The 24,244-nt window shown below is 41.8% G+C and overlaps 1 protein-coding gene across 3 annotated transcripts in view; it reads left to right on the top strand.

The window, feature by feature from the left end:
• nlgn4xa (neuroligin 4 X-linked a) overlaps nucleotides 1–24,244 on the top strand; it is a 116,054-nt gene that overhangs the window by 71,070 nt on the left and 20,740 nt on the right. For all 3 annotated transcript variants that reach the window (XM_066661324.1, XM_066661326.1, XM_066661325.1), the window contains one exon: nucleotides 18,181–18,366. In XM_066661324.1, coding sequence (XP_066517421.1) covers nucleotides 18,181–18,366 — 186 coding nt within the window. The remainder of the gene's footprint in view (nucleotides 1–18,180; nucleotides 18,367–24,244) is intronic.

The raw sequence follows: 24,244 nt of genomic DNA, 5'->3' as shown, positions 1-24,244 counted from the left end.
ACACCAAAAGGTTATGCAGTGTGGAGCTGGATTGGCCAATAAACACAGCTACATATTTCTGACTCACCCCACTCTCTCAGAGCTTTACAGGCTGGAGCTACAGTACCAAACCCTGACTAGATCTAGAGAAAGCATCTTCAGATATTATTACAGAAGTTGATGAGTGTTATTACTCTCATATGAGGAATACAGCCCTGACTGCAGGTAGAACAGCAGTAATGATGTGTGTACCTCTGCCTTTCATAATGCAGCAACCCACATGCCAGGAGTTCCATGCTTGGGCTGTGCAGTTGTCATGCGTTCATTCATTTTGGGTTGTTACTTCTTTCTTTATTTGCATGTTCTGTCTGCAAGCTTCTGTGAGCACAGCAGGCCCTCTCGCGTCAGTGTCAAATGGGCTCTAATGACCAGGGCCAAATTTAATGAACATACGTTAATAGATCACACGGGTCACAGCGCACTTCCAAGGATGTGTGGCCAATCGCGCTTTTTCACGGTTCGGACGCTTTTCTGAGCCAAGAGGATGCCACACTCCATCTCTGTGGCATGCATTTCTCCTCCCTTCTCTCTCTGTTGACACTAATGAGAGTTGACCGTGCATAGGGATCACCGTGGAACATTTAAAGTGACGGAAAGCGATACGGCTTTGCTCAGCGGAAAACACACAATGTGTAGAACCGCTCCAGCAACCAGGGCTCAGAGAGGAACTGCAGCACAAATCAGTCTGTTCTCAACAGAACTTACATTGGAACATTTCCAGGCCCAAGTATGTCTGACAAGACCTCCAAGAATGAGTACAGGGATTGTATTGGGGTAAGAGGTGAGATTAGGGTTAAGTTTGAGGTAGATTTCATGTTGAGATTTAAGGCTAGTGGTTCATGCTGGCTAGGTGTACATCCATAAAATTCATTCATTCATTCATTATCTGTAACCCTTATCCAGTTCAGGGTCGCGGTGGGTCCAGAGCCTACCTGGAATCATTGGGCGCAAGGTGGGAATACACCCTGGAGGGGGCGCCAGTCCTTCACAGGGCAACACACACACACTCACACCTACAGACACTTTTTGAGTCACCTATCCACCTACCAACATGTGTTTTTGGACCGTGGGAGGAAACCCACACAGACACAGGGGGAACACACCACAACCCTCACAGACAGTCACCCGGAGGAAACCCACGCAGACACAGGGAGAACACACCACACTCCTCACAGTCACCCGGAGGAAACCCACGCAGACACAGAGAGGACACACTACACTCCTCACAGACAGTCACCCGGAGGAAACCCACGCAGACACAGAGAGAGAACACCACACTCCTCACAGTCACCCGGAGGAAACCCACGCAGACACAGAGAGAACACACCACACTCCTCACAGACAGTCACCCTGAGGAAATCCACGCAGACACAGAGAGAACACACCATACTCCTCACAGACAGTCACCCGGAGGAAACCCACGCAGACACAGAGAGAACACACCACACTCCTCACAGACAGTCACCCGGAGGAAACCCACGCAGACACAGAGAGAACACACCACACTCCTCACAGACAGTCACCCGGAGGAAACCCATGCTGCATATATTGCCAAAGTGAATGTGTTTGTGATTATGAATAGCATATGTAAGTAAGTAATAAGTAATAAGTAAGTAATCAGTAAGGAGAAGTGAGAGAAAGAAAGGTAAACATGGAGTCAAAGCAGAGATAAGAGAATGGATGGGTAACATAAATTACAAGTCAGCATTTGAAGTTGTAAACATTCGGCATTGTGAAGTGAAGTGGGTCTGCATTCCCGCAGTGTGGCCCTCACTAAAAGTTTAATTCTAATTATGGCCCTGCCATGGAAAAGCCATAAATTCACATATAGATGAATAAATACTTGGTCCAAATACGATAAGTTCCTCTCTTTTTGGTAACATTTTAATCTATTTTATACATGATGAACAGAGGTCATTTGTATTGTGTGAAAGGGTCAATAGAAATGCTCTAATATGAGTGGAATGTAATCATTTTACATGTCCTTACATTACAAGTACAGGCCAATTATGCCTTCTCTTTTCTCACTGCCATTTTAGAGATCCTTGGATTTAATATTATTAAACTTTAGGTCAGAAAAGCTGTTATGTACATTTTTATTGACAAGGACATGTTCACATACACTCATAAAAGAATGTAATCATATTTTTTTCAGAGAGCTTGTTATGATACAATGCTGCGCTACATTTTCATCATGCTAATCTAATACATACTTTAATGTGATTAAATCTATGTTGAGAAAACATTTATAGTAGGCTCAATTTCCCATGGTTCAACTGTGTACCGAAGGGAGTCAGAAGAGCTGGAGATATTATAATATTGCTATAACTACCTCCTTCAGTCACTGACAGTCTTCTGGGATATGGCACAGCGTGAGGAAAATGATACACTGAATGAAAGCACACAAAACCTGCTGCTAATCCAAAGAAAGGCATTAGTTCACAGTCTGTTTGACAGAAAATAAATAGTAATGTTTTTACAGAGATTTCAAATGAAGGTTTCTGTTCTGGAACAGTAAATTATGATTATGTTTTTTGGCTTTTGATTCTGTATCTCACATCAGTTTGAACACTCTTTGGCAGGAAATGAGGAATTAGAAAGATGCGACCTATATTTCCTTCAAACTTTTTTCCGTCCCAGCAGAACTAAATATGAGTGGATAATACTAGAGGCTGTGGAATAGGTTTTTCATATATCAGGCATCAACAAATGGGCCAAACGGTGGACCTAGGTCAGAGCCCAGACTCGGTGACGATTCTGTTCGGGTCTGTGACCCATAAATTGTAATGTTCACTAAGCAATTTTTTTTCAGATGATCAATAAATGTGCACAGCTTCTCCAGTAAATACAGTAATAGATTCACTGCATTAAGCCAGTCATAGTGTTTGTTAAACCTGTGTGGACAGTGAAGGCAAGAGAAGGCAAATTGAAGGCAAAAATTCCAAAACCTTTGGAAATTTGACATTTGCTGGGAGGAAATTTCAGTAACAGGACCTCATATCATTTTAACTGAAAACCCATGTTATCTATTCTCACACTCAGCAGAGCATGAGCACACAGCAAATTTACCAGTGTCTAATCAACACTATTAGTGTTAAATTAACACTGTTAATGTAATAATTTAACACTCTCAGTGTTACGTTAACACTAATAGTGATACTAGTGATTGATTTAACACTGGAAAAGTTGCTGTGCAGGTGTCAAACATGAAGCTAGTTCAAGTTAGCTTTGAACTGTAGGGAAAACACACAGACACACACCAAAAAAAGCCACCTTATGAATCGGTAGCTATAGGCCTGAACCCTGTTTGTGACAAAAACGGTGTCCAGTGTGAGGAAGGAAAGTGGAGGCGCATATTTCTCTGAATCTCCGTCTCTCTCTGTTTCACTGTTGAATTTAAGTTGATCATGCATAAAGCTCATACCACTCTGCGCAATCCAAGCATATATGGTTTACTCCCACACACAGCTCTCCGAATGCGGTTTCTCTGAATTAACTTTGACGCCACATGGAGCCTCATAGTAAGACGTGCACTGCACTAGAAGCATGGGGGAGTGTGTGAAGGGAAAGAGCTGTACCTCGGTTATGGAGACCTTGAATGACTTCAGAGGGGCAGCCAGCCGGTTGCGCTCATCTAAAATGCATGCAGTCTTCGATATGGTGTGTCAAGCTTTTGCAGATGAATTATGCAGCTTCCGAGAGGAATCCAACTCTTTGGGATAAACTAACATTTGGTTTACTGCTTTAATTTCTTGCCTGGAACAGAATGCAGGATGTGTTATGATCTGAGTTGTTTTTTTAAGTGCAGGTGGTTCATGATCAGAGTTAAGCAGATCTCAGATGAATAGGATAAGACCTCTGTCACCTTTATTAACTCTGTCATGAAACCTGGGGGATCAGTAAGTCCAACGCTAAGATCATGGTACCACTTAGATACACCGCTCTTTTGAACACTTCAGTGAATACTCATGGGAGGCTCTTGAGTAGCACAACCGTCTAAGCTTTGACCCTATTGTTTGGAAATCCCTGGTGATTCCTTAGCCGTTCAAAGCCAGGAGTCCAAGAGACTACAATTGGCTTCGATCTCTGTTTGGGTGGGATGACACCACTTCTTGCATTATCACACAAGTACAGTGCCAGTCAGTGCAGGCATCTGTCAGCTGATGTGACGCATCTGGACAGTTGGTGTTTTCTTTTTAATGATTATTATTCATTCATTTTCAACTTTTAACAGCAACAGAATTCCTTGAAAAGGTGTTTCCTGTTGCTGTTAAAATGTTTAATCATGTTAAAATGATTAAAAAAAGCAAAAAGAAAATTATGATAATAAATAAATATAATAAATAAATACAGGGTGGGCCATTTATATGGATACACCTTAATAAAATGGGAATGGTTGGTGATATTAACTTCCTGTTTGTGGCACATTAGTATATGGGAGGGGGGAAACTTTTCAAGATGGGTGGTGACCATGGCGGCCATTTTGAAGTCGGACATTTTGGATCCAACTTTTGTTTTTTCAATGGGAAGTGGGTCATGTGACACATCAAACTGATTGGGAATTTCACAAGAAAAACAATGGTGTGCTAGGTTTTAATGTAACTTTATTCATGAGTTATTTACAAGTTTCTGACCACTTATAAAATGTGTTCAAAGTGCTGCCCATTGTGTTGGATTGTCAATGCAACCCTCTTCTCCCACTCTTCACACACTGATAGCAACACCGCAGGAGAAATGCTAGCACAGGCTTCCAGTATCATAATAGTTTAATAATACATAATAAAAATAATACATAATAAAAAGTCATACACAAATGAAGGTCACGAGTATATAGCAACGTCAGACAGTCCAGGCAAAGAGATCTGTCAGAATTTCATTAACATCTCCAATTGTACTCTGGAAGATATTCATCTTTCAACAGCGTAAGAGGCTGTTGTTTCAACGGCAGTGTTTCATTCAAGATTTTTCTAAACAGACTGAATGTTGGGGGCCTTTGGTGATTCCAGTTATGCAGGATGCATTTCTTTGCTACATATGATCTAATGCCAAGCTTCCCAGCAATGATGCGGTCCGAGTTGGCATTTTCTGACAGCTGCTGTTTCAAAAGAAGCGCTGTCTTGCATCGCACCTCTAAGAAAGCATATGCTTGCTTATACTCGCCTGGGCTGGTGTTTTGTGGGACTGGAGGAGTCCTGGATCGTGAATGGGGAATAATTATTTTTGGGAATACATTGGCAAAAACCGAGTTTAATACAATACTGTTTTAAAAAAAATTAACATTCTTGCAAACGTTAAATAAATGCGTACAGCAGACACAGCCTTGCTCATTGTAATCTCTGTGCCTTGCTGAAAGACAGCTTTGTTTTTATATTTTGATGCAAGAAAATTGAACACTCTTCTTTTTCCTCTTTCTTTTTTGCCTTACTCTTTGTTTACTCAGCTCCTATCTCTTTTATGCACCACTGAGTGTTAATCTGTCTCCTCCACAAAAAAAGTCTAATATAATCCAAACCCTTCTTTAAAGCTGCTGTGCAAATGCACCGGAGAATATATTAGCGCATTGAGTTTCAGCAGATAACTGAAAGAAAGGGGAAGAAAAGGGGATGGAGTGTAAGTAAGAACTGTAGGGAAGAAATGTCAGCCTTTGTCTTTTCCATTTGTAATTATTAACGCCATTTGGAGTGTGAGTAATAACGCGGCTGTCATTTTAAATCCATGGCCCTAATACGTCCAAATTTCCCCAACCATTGGAGATACATTTTGACAGCTGTTCCTGTTTGTTTCTCTGCTCAGCTGTCAATCACATGATAATATTTAAATAAGCTCGACCCACGGGCCCCGATTCAACTGCAAATGCTTGTTGCCCTTTGCTGCTAATCTCAGAGGTGGTGTTTTTTTTTTTTTTTTTTGCGGTTAGTTACGTTATACTTTTAAGTGGTTAATGGTTTCGCTGAGGTTTCCATCACACATGGGAGCGCTACGTTAAAGCACTTGTCAATTGTCAAGTGAGCTACAGATGCATTACAGAGGAGTGTGGAGACATCTGGTTGACAATTTTGCCCCAATGTCACGTCTTTAAACGTATTTGTTTTTTCCCTTCTGGCTATAAATACTATAAAATGTTAATTTTCTATGTTATATTCTGGAATTACTGGATAAGAATTGGAAGTTAGCTCTAAAAAAAAAATAAATAAATAAAAAACACTAGCTACCTCATATCCAGCAATACAGACATATGCAAATTATACGTCTGTAAATGCTGTCTTCTAAATACAAGACAGTGTGGTGCTGTATAGTGCATTTATTTAGCAATGTTAAACAGTGTCCTGTGTTGAATTCCTGGAACAGGTAACATGGCTGGTATATTGTCATTCTGGATTATTACAATGGTAACACGATTTGGATATTATTTCAAAATCTTGAGTATGTTCTGATTCGCAGCACAGGTGAAAATTCAACAGGCAGGTTGTAGGATCAAATCCCAGGAATGACAGTATTTTACAGGGTGGACCATTTATATGGATACACCTTAATAAAATGGGAATGGTTGGTGATATTAACTTCCTGTTTGTGGCACATTAGTATATGGGAGGGGGGAAACTTTTCAAGATGGGTGGTGACCAGGGCGGCCATTTTGGATCCAACTTTAGTTTTTTCAATGGGAAGAGGGTCATGTGACACATCAGAATTATTGAGAATTTCACAAGAAAAACAATGATGTGCTTGGTTGTAACGTAACTTTATTCTTTCATGAGATATTTACAAGTTTCTGACCACTTATAAAATGTGTTCAAAGTGCTGCCCATTGTGTTGAATTGTCACTGCAACCCTCTTCTCCCACTCTTGGTAGCATTTCTCCTGCGGTGTTGCTATCAGTGTGTCCCATATACTAATGTGCCACAAACAGGAAGTTTATATCACCAACCATTCCCATTTTATTAAGGTGTATCCATATAAATGGCCCACCCTGTATTTGTTGAAGAATTGTCATTGTAGGTCTATGGGGAGGAAATGAGCAAATAGTTATGTTTGGAAAAGTGCAATATAAATGAGTTTAATAAAAGGCTTTTGGGAAGTTTTATGGTTGAAGCTTAAAGCTCGTAGGAGGACATGTGTTTAGGAATTTGTGAGAGAAAATAAAAAGAAGATGAAAATGAAATGAATGAAGAGCAAACTGAACTGTGCAAGGCTCCTTTACAATTATGTGAACAAATAACTTGCGTTCAGAACACCAAACAAAAGTGCTACTTCCCGTAACCTTCAGGTTTGGTAGAAGCAAAAAATGCTATGCCTCACAGTTTCTAACACATTATTAACCGCAAAGTCAACCACAAAGTTATTTTGTTGCATTCTATCATAGTGCAGTATATAATAGAATGGGTCAATCAAGAATATAAAATAATTAATAATCACCTGCATTGTTTTGACCCAAAACATTTACATACATTGAAATACATCCTTAAAATACTGTCAAAGCATCCATAGCAAAATCATCTGGAGCTGTGATTGGTTAGAGATAAAATATTGAACCTGGTTTTGCATTACCTGTGACCAAATCAGGGTTGCTATACCAGTGTTGCTAGGTTACAGTTGCTAATGCCAGAGTTTGGCCAGCTGCTTCACTATACATGCCCAAGAACCACCTACTTTGAAGGAACAAGCAACACAGGCTCTTGTTTTTGTCTGAGTGAGATGCAGGGGTGGACTTAGGTGGCAAAAGTAAAAGTAAAACTCCTTTCCAGGATTTTATTCCAATTGCAGCTGACTTCTCTAATTCAACCAGCCTCAGAGGAGTCAGAGCAGGTGGAAAAAAGGGAATTATTTTTACTTTCTACACCTAAATTTGCCGTCTTTGGGTGTTAGTGATTTTGTACATGGTGCAACAACAAAAACAGACACGCTTGAAACAAACTGGTTTTCATAGTCACCAGGAAGAAGACTATTATAAAGAAACATAAAACATAACATACAGAATTAGCACACCATGAGCAACATGTTAATATTTTGCAAACCTAGCGTGTTTGTTTGGAGGGCTCAGGAAAATCTGCTTTTTTGCAATCTCAGTACGGCCAAAGCTAACATCACAAACGATACCTCATAGCCATAGCAATACCAATTAAGAAACTGTGTATTGTGCATCTCTCATTCTCTGTAAAGAGGAGTAGTGGCACTACAGAAGAGTGCATCATTCAGTGTTGATTTGTTTAGACTTGGAATTACAAAGAGGATAAATTACCTTCAGTGCATTGTTATGCTAACCCTTCCTGGCTCCCTCTCATCATCCACTTAGAGTGGGGATTTCAACGAGGATTAAGTGTTTATTGTCACAGCTGTCTGATGCCTTAGGTACACAAAACAGGAACTGTAATGCACTGGGCTTTGTCTTTTACCTTCAAAGAAGAACGGGCACCTTCTAATACCATTCCGTGTTATTCTATTGTGTTGCACGAATGAAGAGTGTAAATGACACAGTGTACTGTAGTAAAGAAACATGATTTACAGTGTAATGATGTTTTAAAATTCATACATCACCTACCAGTGCTTGCGTGAGTGTGTGGTGATGCCCTGTGATGGTCTGACATCTATCTAGGGTTTGTTCCTGCCTTGCAACCAGTTGTGATTCTCGATGACTTGCGGACGCACCACGACATTGAAAATGATAAAGCAGCTGCGGAGAATGATAGAATGCATGTCATCTACTTATTTTCAGATGGATACTTGACACATATATCCATACATTAATAGACACCCCTGCTCGTGGTGGATAAATTCCACTACTTTGAGGCACACGACATCGATTCACCCGCCAGGCATTCAGCGGTACACACTCAGTTTGTACAATCTCAAAAGGATCATCAAAAGAATGAGACACTAGGGCTGAACTAGCAGATGTGCCTGAGGTCACTAGCCCCAGTGTCAAGCATCTGCTAGTTCAGTGATTCTCAGACTGTGGTACACCAAATGACCTCGACAAATGTACTACTTAATTAAGGGGTTTAGTCCTAACAGAAAATCTAAAGTGTTTATGTGTAAATTACATAATGTTTCACATTTTCCATTATTATACCCCAATGAAATTCATTTGTGTTGAAGAAAAACACAACGTGCGACACATACACCGTAGACACATACAGCGTTCCTCCGCTTTTTTTCCCAGAGAGGGAACCCACAGTTTTTTGAAAATTCCGTGTAATGAAATCCCTGTTTCATTTGCTTACTGGATGTAAGAAAAGGCTAGGGACAGACAAGCCTGAGCAATACTCTGAAGCCCAGAAAGACTAAATCCAGAGGCAAAAATAGAGAAAAACTAAGCGAGAATTCTGTACACGGGAAGACGCAATAGAAGAAAACAGAATAAAAAGAAGAGAACATGGCCATTCTTCGCAAAACGTTTGCATCATTACAGCCCTAAAACAAGGTTTAACACAGTCCCACCCTTCCTTTACTTACTCTTCACTTACTACTACAACCGCAGAAAGCCGCTGTGACCTGCTCCAAGCCCCGCCTTTTATTAAACTATAATTTTTTGTAATTACTTTAGATAATTGTGTTCAGCTGCAAATTTCAAGTAAATAAAAAGCAACAAAAACATGCAAAAATTCAAGCAAGCTTTTGCCTTATGCCCCAGGAACAGAGGGAGAAGCAGGGGCCACATGCTTCTGTAGTAAAAATAACAGGTGGTACTTGGAGGTTTGGGTTTGATAATGGGTGCTCCTTGGTCTAAACAGTTTGAGAACATGTGCTAGAGGGTTATATTTCGTCTGGAGCGATGGAACACCATGCGGCTGGAGTGTCATTTGACATCATTTGAGTTAATCACCCACATTTAACACTTTCATTCATTCATTATCTGTAACCCTTATCCAGTTCAGGGTCGCGGTGGGTCCAGAGCCTACCTGGAATCATTGGGCGCAAGACAGGAATATACCCTGGAGGGGGCGCCAGTCCTTCACAAGGCAACACACACACTCACTCACTCACACCTACGGACACTTTTGAGTCACCAATCCTCCTACCAACTTGTATTTTTGGACCGTGGGAGGAAACCCATGCGGACACAGGGAGAACACACCAAACTCCTCACAGACAGTCACCCAGAGGAAACCCACGCAGACACAGGGAGAACACACCAAACTCCTCACAGACAGTCACCCAGAGGAAACCCACGCAGACACAGGGAGAACACACCACACTCCTCACAGACAGTCACCCGGAGGAAACCCACTCAGACACAGAGAGAACACACCACACTCCTCACAGACAGTCAACCGGAGGAAACCCACGCAGACACAGAGAGAACACACCACACTCCTCACAGACAGTCACCCGGAGGAAACCCACGCAGATGCAGGGAGAACACACCACACTCCTCACAGACAGTCACCCTGAGGAAACCCACACAGACGCAGGGAGAACACACCACACTCCTCACAGACAATATGTTCTCAAGGTTATGCCCATAACATTAAAAAAATTTAATTCTAGTTTGCTGGAATCTTATTTCTGAAATATGAAATGCTCTTTAACTTTGAGTGACATAAATGTGATCATTTATTCAAAATATGCCAAACAGTGTCCTCCTCTGTTGGACTTCTCAGACGATTGGCCTTTGTGGTCATACTAGTTCTGGTGATTGAACTCCACTCGAAATGTGATGGCAGTAATGACTGTATGGAGTTGATTGTTATTGGCCCTGATAGCAGCCGACACGACCCACAGCTGTTCAGAAGGCCACAGAGCACAGCCCACAGTGCTTTGCGGCTCTGTTGACGTCATGGTGGTAGCGCCGGTTGAACAGCAGAAGCTCCATCATGGATCCTTGGAGAGTGTGTGTGTGTGTGTGTGTGTGTGTCTGTGTGTGGATGACCTGACCTCGTTCAGCTAATCCGGAACGTTCCCCTCACATCACTCCCTTTGATAATTAACATTTCATCTGGGAGCCAAACGGATTATCTTCCTGACAGCGAGCACAATTAGGCACTATTACCGTCAGCCTGTCACAACGCAGCCTTTCTCTCTCCTTTATCTTTCTTTTTTTTGTTGTAATTTCTTTTTACTAATCTGTGGATACTCAGTGTCCTGGAGAGAAGGCTGATTTGTGGCATTTATAGATATTATGATAAATCCCATCAAAATATATATCAATATTTCTGACCATATTGTGGGGCTGTCAGTACAGTGGCAAGCAAAGGTTTGGGTGCACGTCCCACACCATCAGGCAGCATCAGAACCAATAATGCCTTGAGAAAACAGTGTATAAACCAAGAGGTATATGACATACAGTTCTATACAGCTCTGTGCAAAAGAGAAGGCAGTGATTGTTATATTGTTGTGGGTTTCAACTCCATTAAAATGAATGCAACCCATTTTCAAGAATACATTCGGCGTAATTTAACCCTTAGTTTCTAAGTGCCCATATATGGACCCAAGTCGTGCAGTCTCACATATATCCACATACTGTTGAGTATTTGTATGGATAAGTCTGTCATTTTACATCACTGGCATCCAGACTTTTGCATTTAAAAGTATGTCACGTTAAGTGTGACACACAGGCAAAAATTTACGCAACGTGACTATTGCATCCTGGTAATCTTTAGTCATGTGACCTGGCTTTGACATGTATTCAAACGTTTGCATAGACTATAATAATGATATAAAGCAAAATGTTTTGCACAAACACGCGCATTCTTGGCCTGTGCGTGCGCCTCGGGATTATGCTTTTAACTCAATCTCATGGCTTAGATTCGTATATGGGCTGATTGCCTTTTTCCTGTGAACATATGGTGTCAAAATAGGTTCTAAATTTCTGAGAACCAAAAAACAGAATCCATAACCAATAAATGTCATTTTGTAATTGAGAAACTGTCATTAATACTGAGAGTTATAAAAACAGGTTTGTAAACAGAATATTTCTGTATATAATCGTCTATTTTGAGTTTAATATTCTTGAAGAATCCGTTTTCGTTTTTATTTGTTGCCCTTCTCTCAGTCTCGCTTTCGCCTCCAGAAGTTTCTCGCTTTTGACTTTTGACGGTGTCGAGATCTAGACAATCATTTGCTGCTAAAGTTAAGCCCCGCCCACTTAGCAGATTCTGCACACCCTAACCCTGACTGCAAAATGACTCTAAGCCTCTATGAGGAACTGTGCATTACTAAAAGACATAATTGTTAATAAATATTTGATATGGTTCACCAGTGTTTGCCGGTCTGTCTTTTTCCAGTCAGGGTAAGATTGGCACGCTCTCGCTGACGTAGCCGGGTGTGCAGAATCAACTGGATGGGCGGGGCTTAACTTAAGCAGCCAATGACTGTCTAGATCCTGACCCCTGTCAAAAGTCAAAAGCGAGAAACTTTTGGAGGCGAAAGCGAGAGAAAAGGCGGAATGAAAGCGAAAACATATTCTTCAAGAATATTAAACTCAAAATAGACGATTATATACAGAAATGTTCGGTTTATAACTCTGTTTTTATAACTCTGAATATTAATGACAGTTTTCTCAATTACAAAATGACATTTATTGGTTATGGATTCTGTTTTTTGGTTCTCAGAAATTTAGAACCGTATGAACAGGCCTAAGATAATTCACACTGCATCTCTGCAGGTGGTCACAAAGGTGGGCAGCACAGACGTCTCTTAAGTGGAACTTGTAGAGATAGATTAATTCCTGTGAGGCCTTATCTTCTTTGTTTATGTTTTTTTTTTTCCCCAGCTATTTTGTTTCATATTTTAATCCCTGGCTCGTGCCGGCTGGCGTACAGAAGCGCACCTCACATGACGTGGAGATTCTGAGAAATAATCAAGGATTAAAGCAAATGCTTCTCTCAAGCCGTGGTACTTCAGCATAGACGCTGCACCATATAAAAAACACTACATTTCTGCTTTGTTTTACTGCTGTGGGCTGGATTGATGTGATTGTCCAGAGAATTTAGCACACATTCCTCAAGGTGAATGTATTCTCTTGGATTTATAAAGTCTAGTGTTCATACTGGCTCTGTATTAGGTTTTCATTTATTCAAATAAATGAATCCTCTATTTTATTTTTTTCATTTTAATTCTGCAGGTGCCCAACATATTTTGTCTAAATTGCATAATGAATTGATAAACATAATGGGTTCAACATTACTTGGGAATATAATTACTGAATTAAAATCCATTAAAATTGAACATTTTCTCCCTCAATTGATATATTTTGGACATACAAAGTTTGTGGTTTAACAGTAAAAAAGTTCCAGTACCTCAGCAGTGCAGGACATATTTCACCAATTACAAATGCCCTTTTTTTATCTTCAGTATTCATTCATTCATTCATTCATTGTCTGTAACCACTTATCCAGTTCAGGGTCTCGGTGGGTCCGGAGCCTACCTGGTGCACTATCACTGGGTGCAAAGCATTAACACACCCTGGAGGGGGCGCCAGTTCTTCACAGGGTGACACACACTCAGACATTCACACACACACACTCACACCTATGGACACTTTTGAGTCACCAGTCCACCTACCAACATGTGCTTTTTTAAATTTTTTTTAAATTTTGGGGACTCTGGGAGGAAACCGGCGCACCCGGAGGAAACCCACGTAGACACAGGGAGAACACACCAAACTCCTCACAGACAGTCACCCAGAGGAAACCCACGTAGACACAGGGAGAACACACCACACTCCTCACAGAGAGTCACCCGGAGGAAACCCACGCAGACACAGGGAGAACACACCACACTCCTCACAGACAGTCACCCGGAGGAAACCCACACAGACACAGGGAGAACACACCACACTCCTCACAGACAGTCACCCGGAGTGGGACTCAAACCCCTAAACCCCAGATCCCTAGATCTGTGTGACAGTGAACTACCTGCTGCTCCACGATGCCACCCTGTGTTTAAAAAGACTATGTCATATTACTAAATATAACTTTCAGATGCTCTGTGATGGACTCCAGTGTGTCTCTACCTTGGGTCCAGAGAATCCAGGTAGGCTCTGGATCCACTGTGATCCTGAACAGGATAGATAGTTACAGAAGATAAATGAATTAATGAATTAATGATTATTATGCAACATCTCATATTCTGCACTGCACTCATTATCAGTAAATAACTGCTCTCTTTGTAATAAAGCTTTAAGCTGAGAAAACCATATAGGGATATAGCTTCAAAATAATGATGAATAGTGTTATATTTCCCAGCTCTAATGCCTAGTAATATAGTTATAATAGTAAAATTTATGTCCCTGGATGTATATTGATCCATACCTCAATAGACATCAGCAGAAATAAGGAGAAACTGTCAGCCACTCAGTGATGTGTGTGTATTACAGTGAAACTATCCCGTGTTTCTGTTTCAGATACAGATCTCCGGGGCCATGTTTGCAGGCCAGCCTTTGAAAACATCACTCCTCCTAAAGTCTTTATTTTCCTCATACCTCTTCATTTCTTGTTTACTTTGCGCTAAGCTAAGAAGCTGTAAACGAACCCAAACAAGTCATAAAAACCAACGTCTAGCTCTTCAGAGAGACTGTTGTTCTTGCATAATTGTGTCGTTCATGCTTTGCGGCTGACAGTAACATTACCCCCTCCCTCGCTCGACTCATGCCTTCAGATCCAGAGTGTGTCAGACATCCAGCTGAAGAGTTAGCAGCGGCAGCGTGGCCGACTCGATTAGCGGTGTCCCTAGTCATGTCTTTCTTCGCGTTGCTTTGTCACTAGGCTTGTGGATTTGTGCGGCACAGCAGTATTTTCCACCAATTTTTCAAACTGTCACTAACACAGGATCTGTGGATAGCCCAAAACGCTTGGAGGAGAACACTCCTCAGTTCTGCCCAGCCGTGTAATGTTAGCTAACAGACTCAAACAATGGCTGACCTCATGCTGAATGATTGGTGAACGGGAGGGCCATCTTATATACAGAGGGGATGAGGCCAGGTTTGATGTCTTGGACTTCCTAGAGGCATCTCTGGGGATTGAATTTGCAGCCTTCGGATGATAGGCCAACACATAAGTCTGATTTGCCTTATCATATATTTTATAATTAATATCCATGTGTTTATTGATCTACTTACTTTGAAACTGTTGCATAGTCTTCCCAGGACATTTCTATCCCTGTAAGCGCTTAGATGTGGCAGCATTCACCATATAAAATGTTTCTGTCTCCTCTTTAGTCCAACTACACCTCTCCCTCAAGCTGTTAGTGTTTGTTTGTGCTTGTTGTAAGATGCTCTGTTTTAATCTGTCACACGAAGCTAAATTATAAAACAAATGCCTTAGGGAAAGTTGCAAAGGTTGTTTCTATAGTGCACATCTGCAAATTTTGGAAGCGTTAATTCATTTTTCTGGTAGAGTGGGTTCAAACATTGCCTCAGGTCACTGTGTGTGAGGAGATTGGTGTGTTATTTCTGTGTCTGTGTGGGTTTCCCCTGGGTGCCCAGTTTAATTCCACAGTCTGAAAACAAATGTTGGTATGTGGCTTGGCTATTCCTGAGTGTTCATAGGTGTGACTGTCTGAGTGGGTGATGCCCTGTGATGGACAGGCCTGCCTAGCTATTGTCATTGCTTCTGCTGTTCTCTCCAGTTTTAGAGGGAGTGGTTTGGATTGTGCTCACAACTTTAAACTCTTGCTGTCTTTTTTTTTTTTTAATACAAACAGAGATTAGCACAAGCTGGTCCGATGGAATCAGGGAACTGATGAAGGGTCATGGTTAATCTCCCCCACCACAGACTGAATCCGACCATGCAATATTTAACTTAGAATTCTAGCATGCTCAAGTATACGTTAGTACGCATTGAAGAACAATGTCTGTAAAATCTTCTAATTGCTGCAGGTTCCAGAAATGGTTCTTTGGCCAATGTAACTCTACCCACACCTTTATTTCCCCACCTACTCATTCCCACAATTTGGTTTTTAAACTAGTCTTGAGGGTAGATACAATTACCCACTAACCTCTGTGTCAAGATTTGGGTAAGTCCACAAATGTGGACTATTGTGTAGACCCTCAGGTCTGGTTTGAGAACCACTGACCTAGAGAACCTCACTTCATAAGAAACCTGAATAAGAATATGGCAGCTGAAATGTTCTGTTATAACCGTTCTTCTGTCATTCTTCTATGTCAATCCTCCAGAAAAAGAAATGTTTGACATGTAATCTGTTTCCTGTTTTTAGGACCCCTAAGAGAGTCTATGTTTTGCTCATCACTGTTGTCAACACATTAGGACAGAGCAAACCTGTGCTGGGGCATTGAGGACCACAATCAGTGTCAGAGGACATAGAGACATCTCACATTACCAAACTCTCTAAGAATCTGGAACCTATCGGCACTTAACGTGGTCATGAACCACCTACTAAAAGAAATTTAACTAACCCCGTTGCAGTGAGGCCAACTTAACACACTGAAAGTTTCAGACTCTTCGTCTACACGTGAGGCAGTATCAAACCATGAGACTAGAATCTCTTGGAAAACACTTTAGTAAGATAGTAAGATCACACATTAAGCATTTTGAGACTCACTTTCCCTGTTGGTCAGCCTACCGGATCCAGTCAAGGCCCTGGGTTATCCGATAGGGTGTCTAATGCTGCCAGGCGGTTTGTAATCCCTCTGCCTCAAAGCGAGTTCCCTGCACGAGGGCATGACCAACTGGATCTGCCCCCAGTCGCAGAGCCAAGGGGCTAGCCCTCTTCTTCCCCATGCTTCTTATCCTATTTGTCCTGAGCTGTTCTGGTCCATGACCAGGCCTCTGGGGGTTGGTGTAGGGGACCAAGCCTCTGCCAATGGCAGGGATCAGAGATCCAAGCCAGGCCAACAGGATGGAGCAGACACCCCGGAGGCTGCTCCAGGGTCTGGCTAATGGGTTTAAGCCAGTTGGCTAATTTGTCAACAAGTTGCAATTTTGCGCTCATTGACAATCTCGTTTTGGGGTTTTGCAAGCAAGCTTCAAGCTCCTCAATGCAATGGAATTTAGTCAAAACCTTTTTTTATGCTGCAGGTTTGTTGTGCCTTTTCCAGAAATATGAGGCATTCATGGAGTGGCAAAAGGCTCCTGTCAAACAGCCAAAGGACTGAAAAGATCCTGCCATTCCAAGAGTTCATTATAGTTATAATCGAGCCATATTTCTTCCTCATAGCACGGATCTCAAAAAGGTCACTTCCAAACTGTCGTATTTTTTCTCTCTTTGTGTCGTTTGAACGACTTACTTTAAACACAGCGATAAATAGAGCACTTTTGAATTCACATTCCAAAAGAGCAGCCAAAAAGCGCTGAAATTAAAATGGAAGTAACCTCAACCTTTTCCACAAAGACGGCCAAGTAACCCCATTAAAGTGCAGAACGCCACCTTTAACTATTCTTTGCGCCTCAAAGCACATCTCGGCCCAGAAGTGGGGCCTTTTTGATCCTGTCCTCAAGATGATGAGGCCCTTGTGGAAAGGCAGGAATGGAGATTGGGGGTTGAGGTTAAAAATAAAAAAAAACGTGGGGAGATTATTAGGGCAGCCATTAGTGCCCTCTACACAGAGCAATGTTGCAGTTCCATTAAGGGCCTGTTTTAGGATTACTTTTCTTGCCATATCGCATCAGCTGCTGAGATGGGCCCCTAGGGGAGGGGTAGGATGGCTTCTGCGATTATTAAAGACTGTTTTGTTCTATGTATAGGCTTGGTAAGACACAAATAACCCAGTTGGCACTCCTTACCACGTATGGGAAATTCAAGAAGAGAAATGGCAAGTGAACCTCCACAACGGAACATTTTTTTGACACCTGGGAGATTTCCCCAGTATAGTGCAGAGAATTGTACAGGAAAGAGCATATCCATGTATTATTGTTGTAAGCTTTCTACTGAGCATGTTCTAACATAAATCAATGCCTACTCTAAATCAGCTTGACATGGGGAACTATTAATGTTATCAACCTCTTACTCAAACCTTATTTGTTCGCCTTGATTAAAAACAGTCCACAGGGGCCTGCACAGACAAAAGGAGAGGCACAGTCTATGGATCAGTGGATTATCAGAGACCAAGACAAGCACATGCTCCATGCTCAACGACCATGGACTTGTAATTCACATGGAAAATGTAATCCAGTGAAAACAAATCATCTGCAGATTTCCTGTTCCATTGTTTCTTTAAAGCGCTGTTGTTGTTTTCTCTGCCAACAGGGTTCCTGAGCACAGGTGACCAGGCTGCCAAAGGGAATTACGGTCTGCTGGACCAGATTCAGGCATTGCGGTGGATCAAAGAGAACATCCATTCCTTTAAAGGAGATCCAAAACGGGTGACGATATTCGGATCAGGGGCTGGAGCCTCGTGCGTTAGCTTGCTGACCTTGTCACACTATTCAGAGGGTACGTAACATGTGTTTATGATGTACTTTCAAGTTACTGCATTCGTCACTGTTCAAGGCAATAGCTCGGAGCTTTAAGACTGTCATCAACTGTTACTTGTTTAAGATGTTCTGGGTTCAGTGGTCCAGAAATTTCACTTAACACACTTTGTTTCTGTAGCACTGAATTGTTTTAGTAGAGAAATATGACCTTGTTCTTATGGTGGTGGCTTGTATTTGTGATTCCTAGTATTCTGGACTTCACAAAGAAGTGCTGTATGTGGATTTCATGACTTAGTAATGTGTCACTGACTAAAATACCAGATTGATAGTAGTTTTTTATTTCCATCTTCACTAGATGGTAGATCATTGTCTAGCTACTTAATGAACTGCTTTCTAAAGCCATTTAAATGATCTTTCTGCTTGGAATAAGTGCATGAATATATCCAGGCTATTTGTTATCCTTGTCATACGAATTAACATACAATTGTTTTTGATAAATTGGTAATAAAATGTAATATTTGTAAACCTTCAATTAGAATATTTGCGATACATTGTTCTGATTAGATTTAACTAGACTCCCTCCAGTGAAAATGAAGCATCAAATGTTTTTTTAGCATGTCCCTGTGGTGTTGTTTGTATGTTAAAAGAAATAAGTGGCAAATGCCATGGTTGAGTATCTTCTTTGAAACTGCGAAATACCAAGACAGTCTCAAACAGGCGACTTTAGACAACCAGGGTTTCTGACATCATAAGTCAAATGAACCAGTCTCATCAAACTACAGGGTGTGGTGTTTGACCTGCAGTGGCGCACCAGAAGTGTGGGTGGTGACTAATTGCATATTAATAGAGCTGTGAATGTAAGCAGAGGTGTAGAGTTCCAGCTAATCCAGGTATGCATTAGGGGACATAATCTTGTAAATAACTTATTTCCAATAATAACTGACTAAATATCAGTTTAATGCTCAGATGTGAATATTTAGGGACTTTAACAATAGTTCAGTTTGTAGCAGAGCATTTTAAACTTGAAAATCTGTTTAAGTGCCACAATTTGTCATTAGTTGTTTATTTTGTTTGTTTGTTTTTATTTGAAATATATTACATATTTAAACATCTATAGACAAGTGCTGTTTTTGCAGTGCTCCTTTTAAACATAAGGTAATTAACATGAGTTTGTCTTCTACTGCTGCAGCAGTAGTCTCTACTCTTCTGAGAAAGCTGTATAGGGGATTAAGAAATGTGGATGTGATTACTTGAGTGCAATTAGCCCAAAGAGTATTAGTGGAGTCAGGCACTGGTATTAGATTATTTGGTTTAGAACCAAAAAGATGAGTTCTACTCATCCCAAAGGTGCTGGATGGCGCTCCATCACTCCAAACGGTGTCAGATGTCTTTTAGTGTGACAACAGAAACTTTACAGCAGCTGAGACATGCTAAGACTTGCAGGCTAACGTCAGATATCATGTAGCCTTGTGAACAATGCCCTACATTGAAATGTTACCAAGCATAGAGGACCTGTCAACTAGTCCTCTACTACCACTTCCTCAGAAACGAGGAAGCTGTTGAAGCCCTGGCAAAGGTTTCAGCTGACTGCAGTCTGTTTCCTGTCATGCATGTAAAAAGCAGCCCACTAAGAGCACACGCTCAAGACGCACTGACCATGCTTACCTTCCAGTAAATAATAATAACACAAAACACAGCCCAGACTGAGGCTGAATCTCATAATGGATCGAATGACCTCCAGCAACAGTTCCTTCTCTCCAGAACCTGCAATTCAATCTGGACGAAGGATGTGACAGACTTAATCAAAATAACATGGATGAGATGCACTGTACTCCCCGGTGTTCTTGTCTGAAAGGGTCAGCTATGATTTATGGATGCATTCTGAATTATATAATGCAAACTGTGAAAAGCACTTACCACCATGAAAGCGCATAATTTCACCTGCTGCTCCAGCTGCTGATGTCACAGTTCTTACGAGGTATACTTTATGATTAGAAGTAGTGCTGGGAGATAAAATGATATCTATATGTTTTGTGATTAATTTTCACTCGATAACAATAATAAGCTTTGGGCTATAGAGCTTGATAAACCTTCATTGCACGCTATCTGGCGCATATACTCCTGCTATTACGGTAAATGAACAGGCGACCACATGAACGTGAGAGTGTAAACAAGACTATAATAGCTTTAATTCAAGTGCCTGTGTGTATGTATTAAATATATATACATTAATATTAAATATGGTATATTCTCCTGTTCACTGTGTTTTGGGGTGTATTGTGCCTGGGATGGCAGCCTGAATTTTTTCACCTGGGTAAGCTCCGGACCCACCGCATTGCTGAACTGGATAAACTGTTAAAGGCAGTGAATGAATGAATGTGCGAAACTGAAAACGTTCTAGCTTTCCCACTGTTACAAGCACTGTTCTAAGCCTTCTAATGGGTTACGTGCAATATGATGAAACCCACGCAGACACAGGGAGAACACACCACACTCCTCACAGACAGTCACCCGGAGGAAACCCACACAGACACAGGGAGAACACACCACAGTCCTCACAGACAGTCACCCGGAGGAAACCCATGCAGACACAGGGAGAACACACCATACTCCTCACAGACAGTCACCCGGAGGAAACGCATGCAGACACAGGAAGAACACCACTCTCCTTACAGACAGTCACCCGAAGGAAACCCACGCAGACACAGGGAGAACACACCACACTCCTCACAGACAGTCACCCGGAGGAAACCCACACAGACACAGGGAGAACACACCACAGTCCTCACAGACAGTCACCCGGAGGAAACCCACGCAGACACAGGGAGAACACACCATACTCCTCACAGACAGTCACCCGGAGGAAACGCATGCAGACACAGGAAGAACACCACTCTCCTTACAGACAGTCACCCGAAGGAAACCCACGCAGACACAGGGAGAACACACCACACTCCTCACAGACAGTCACCCGGAGGAAACCCACGCAGACACAGGGAGAACACACCATACTCCTCACAGACAGTCACCTGGAGGAAACCTACGCAGACACAGGGAGAACACACCATACTCCTCACAGACAGTCACCCGGAGGAAACCCACGCAGACACAGGGAGAACACCACTCTTCTCACAGACAGTCACCCGAAGGAATCTCACGCAGACACAGGGAGAACACACCACACTCCTCACAGACAGTCACCTGGAGGAAACCTACGCAGACACAGGGAGAACACCACTCTTCTCACAGACAGTCACCCGAAGGAAACTCACGCAGACACAGGGAGAACACCACTCTTCTCACAGACAGTCACCCGAAGGAAACTCACGCAGACACAGGGAGAACACACCACACTCCTCACAGACAATCACCCGAAGGAAACCCACGCAGACGCAGGGAGAACACACCATACTCCTCACAGACAGTCACCTGGAGGAAACCTACGCCGACACAGGGAGAACACCACTCTTCTCACAGACAGTCACCCGAAGGAAACTCACGCAGACACAGGGAGAACACCACTCTTCTCACAGACAGTCACCCGAAGGAAACTCACGCAGACACAGGGAGAACACACCACACTCCTCACAGACAATCACCCAGAGGAAACCCACGCAGACACAGGGAGAACACACCACACTCCTCACAGACAATCCCCCGGAGTGGGACTCGAAACCCACAACCTCCAGGTCCCTGGAGCCGTGTGACCCTTTATTATTTTAAACACAAGACAAAGATATCATTACTTTTATGCGGTAAGGAAATGTTATTGTTCCAGTGAAATATTTCCTTCTATTCAGTAATGTGCATGCTATATATGCATATATATATATATATATATATATATATATATATATATATATATATATATATATATATATATATATGTGTTGTATAGTAATGAACATTTGGTGTCCTCAGTCTATATTTTTAGAAGGATGTCCTTTGTCACAGTGTGACAAAAAGTTAATATCATGATACATATCGAGATAGATCAATATAGAACACCTTATCGTGAAAAACATTTTGCCCGTATCGCCCAGCTCTAATTAGAAGTAGTTGTAAAGGACTATCATTTGAAGTCACTGATTCTTTAATGACCTGACTTAGGTTCACTGGGAAATATTTTTACCATGGTACTGGAGCTGATTGGCTGACAGCAGGGAATATTTTCAATGGTAGAGGTGAGGTGACAAGGCAGTTAGCTGAGGACTTTCTCACCACAGCAGCAGAATTGACTGTTTGCAAGCCGGGGAATTTTTCACCGCGGTAGTAGAGGTGACTGGGCCACAAACCAGGGAATATATCACACTGAATATGAGCCAGGGACTTTCATATTGTGATAGCAGAGTTGATTGGGCCACAAGTTGGATGGGACTTTCTTACTGTGGAAGAAGAAACGACTGGCCAGGATCTGGGGACATTGTGGTTGACTGGGTAGTGAGGAGGGGACTTTTTCATTGTGGTAGTGGTGAACTGACAAATAGAAATGTAATATTGCTGTAATTGAGATGTGACATTTTGTTTGAACCATGACAATAAACCTTTTATTCATCTAATATTGTATTAGTAGTTCTGTCATGGGTTAAAAATAAAGTGCTTTGTCCACTTGCAGCTAATTGCCTCTCATGCATGGTCAGACATCCTTCCCCTGCTTTCATCCTTCTTTTCTTTTCTGCATTTTCAGGGGATGTAGAGTGGAGCAAGGGCTATTTTTCCTTCTGTGTCAGTGAATCACATGCCTCAGACAGGCCTAGTCAGTTCCATGCCCCAAGATACTCGCTTTTTTTTTTTTCTTTTTGGTAGGACACAGTCTGTAGCAGGAATCTATTGCAAGACTGACGGAGGTATGAGACAGAGGCTTGTGTGTCTCCGTCAGCATCTGCGTCAGGTGTTTGGCAACGTTGTTTCTCCAGAATACTAAGTGCAGAGGAGGAAAATGAAAGGAGTTGTGCTAAGCAGTCATAACGGAGACGATAACTCTGTGCTCAATAAACTCCTCATATTGCCCTGGTTGAGTCACTGAAGCTTCTGAGAGGCTATAAATAGCAAATATGGGCAAACTATCACACACATACACTGAGTTCCTGGTGCGCTTTGGCCTATTTACAGAGTGACAATTCAGGGGACCCAAATGAAGAGGGAAAAAAAAAACCTCTTCTCACCCAAAAAATAATGTTCACGTTGGGGACATCGCCCCAAGCGTGATTACGAAATGTCATCATGCTCTTTAATTTGTGTCTGGTTCTGTTATCTGGCAAGGCTAGGCGTAATAGAGTCATGCCTATGAGACTGAATTTTATTTCCAGTCACGCAACACAAAGAGAACAGTGAAAGTCTCCCAAGATATTCATATATCTTTAAAAAAGAAATCTCCCAAGAAATCATAGACAGCATCTGTTTCCCTGAGAACCAACTGCCACTAAGTTAAAGTGAAGTAAATTAGTTTTAATTCAATTATAAATAAATTGACTTTTTACACAGGATATATTAAGTATTAACCTTGAGATCAGCGTGTTCAGGTTACACTACATTTACATTTATAACACGCTCTTATCCAGAGCGACTTACAAAGTTACTGGTATTAGAGGTGGGCCAGTGCAGTGTTAGGAGTCTTGCCCAGGGACTCTTATTTGTGTAGCCCAGACCTTGAACCGAATCCAGGTCTTTCACTGTACCTCCACACTAGTGATCTTGTAGCTGATGTGAAGCAATCTGCCCCCTTTATAGAATGTTTCCATCATCCAGTGTAAAACTACGCCTTTATTACAACAAAGTTGAGACACATCTCTGAAATTAATGTTGAATGGTATTAAGAAGCCATGTTAGATGAACGGGTGTCCACAAACTTTTGGCCATAAATAATCAGTGGATTAAAAATGTATACAGCAGCACTG

Source organism: Hoplias malabaricus, chromosome 2, assembly GCF_029633855.1.
Source record: "Hoplias malabaricus isolate fHopMal1 chromosome 2, fHopMal1.hap1, whole genome shotgun sequence".
Lineage (NCBI taxonomy): Eukaryota > Metazoa > Chordata > Actinopteri > Characiformes > Erythrinidae > Hoplias > Hoplias malabaricus.
The sequence above is the reverse complement of the archived record's forward strand: the minus strand, read 5'-3'. Positions and strand labels throughout refer to the sequence as shown.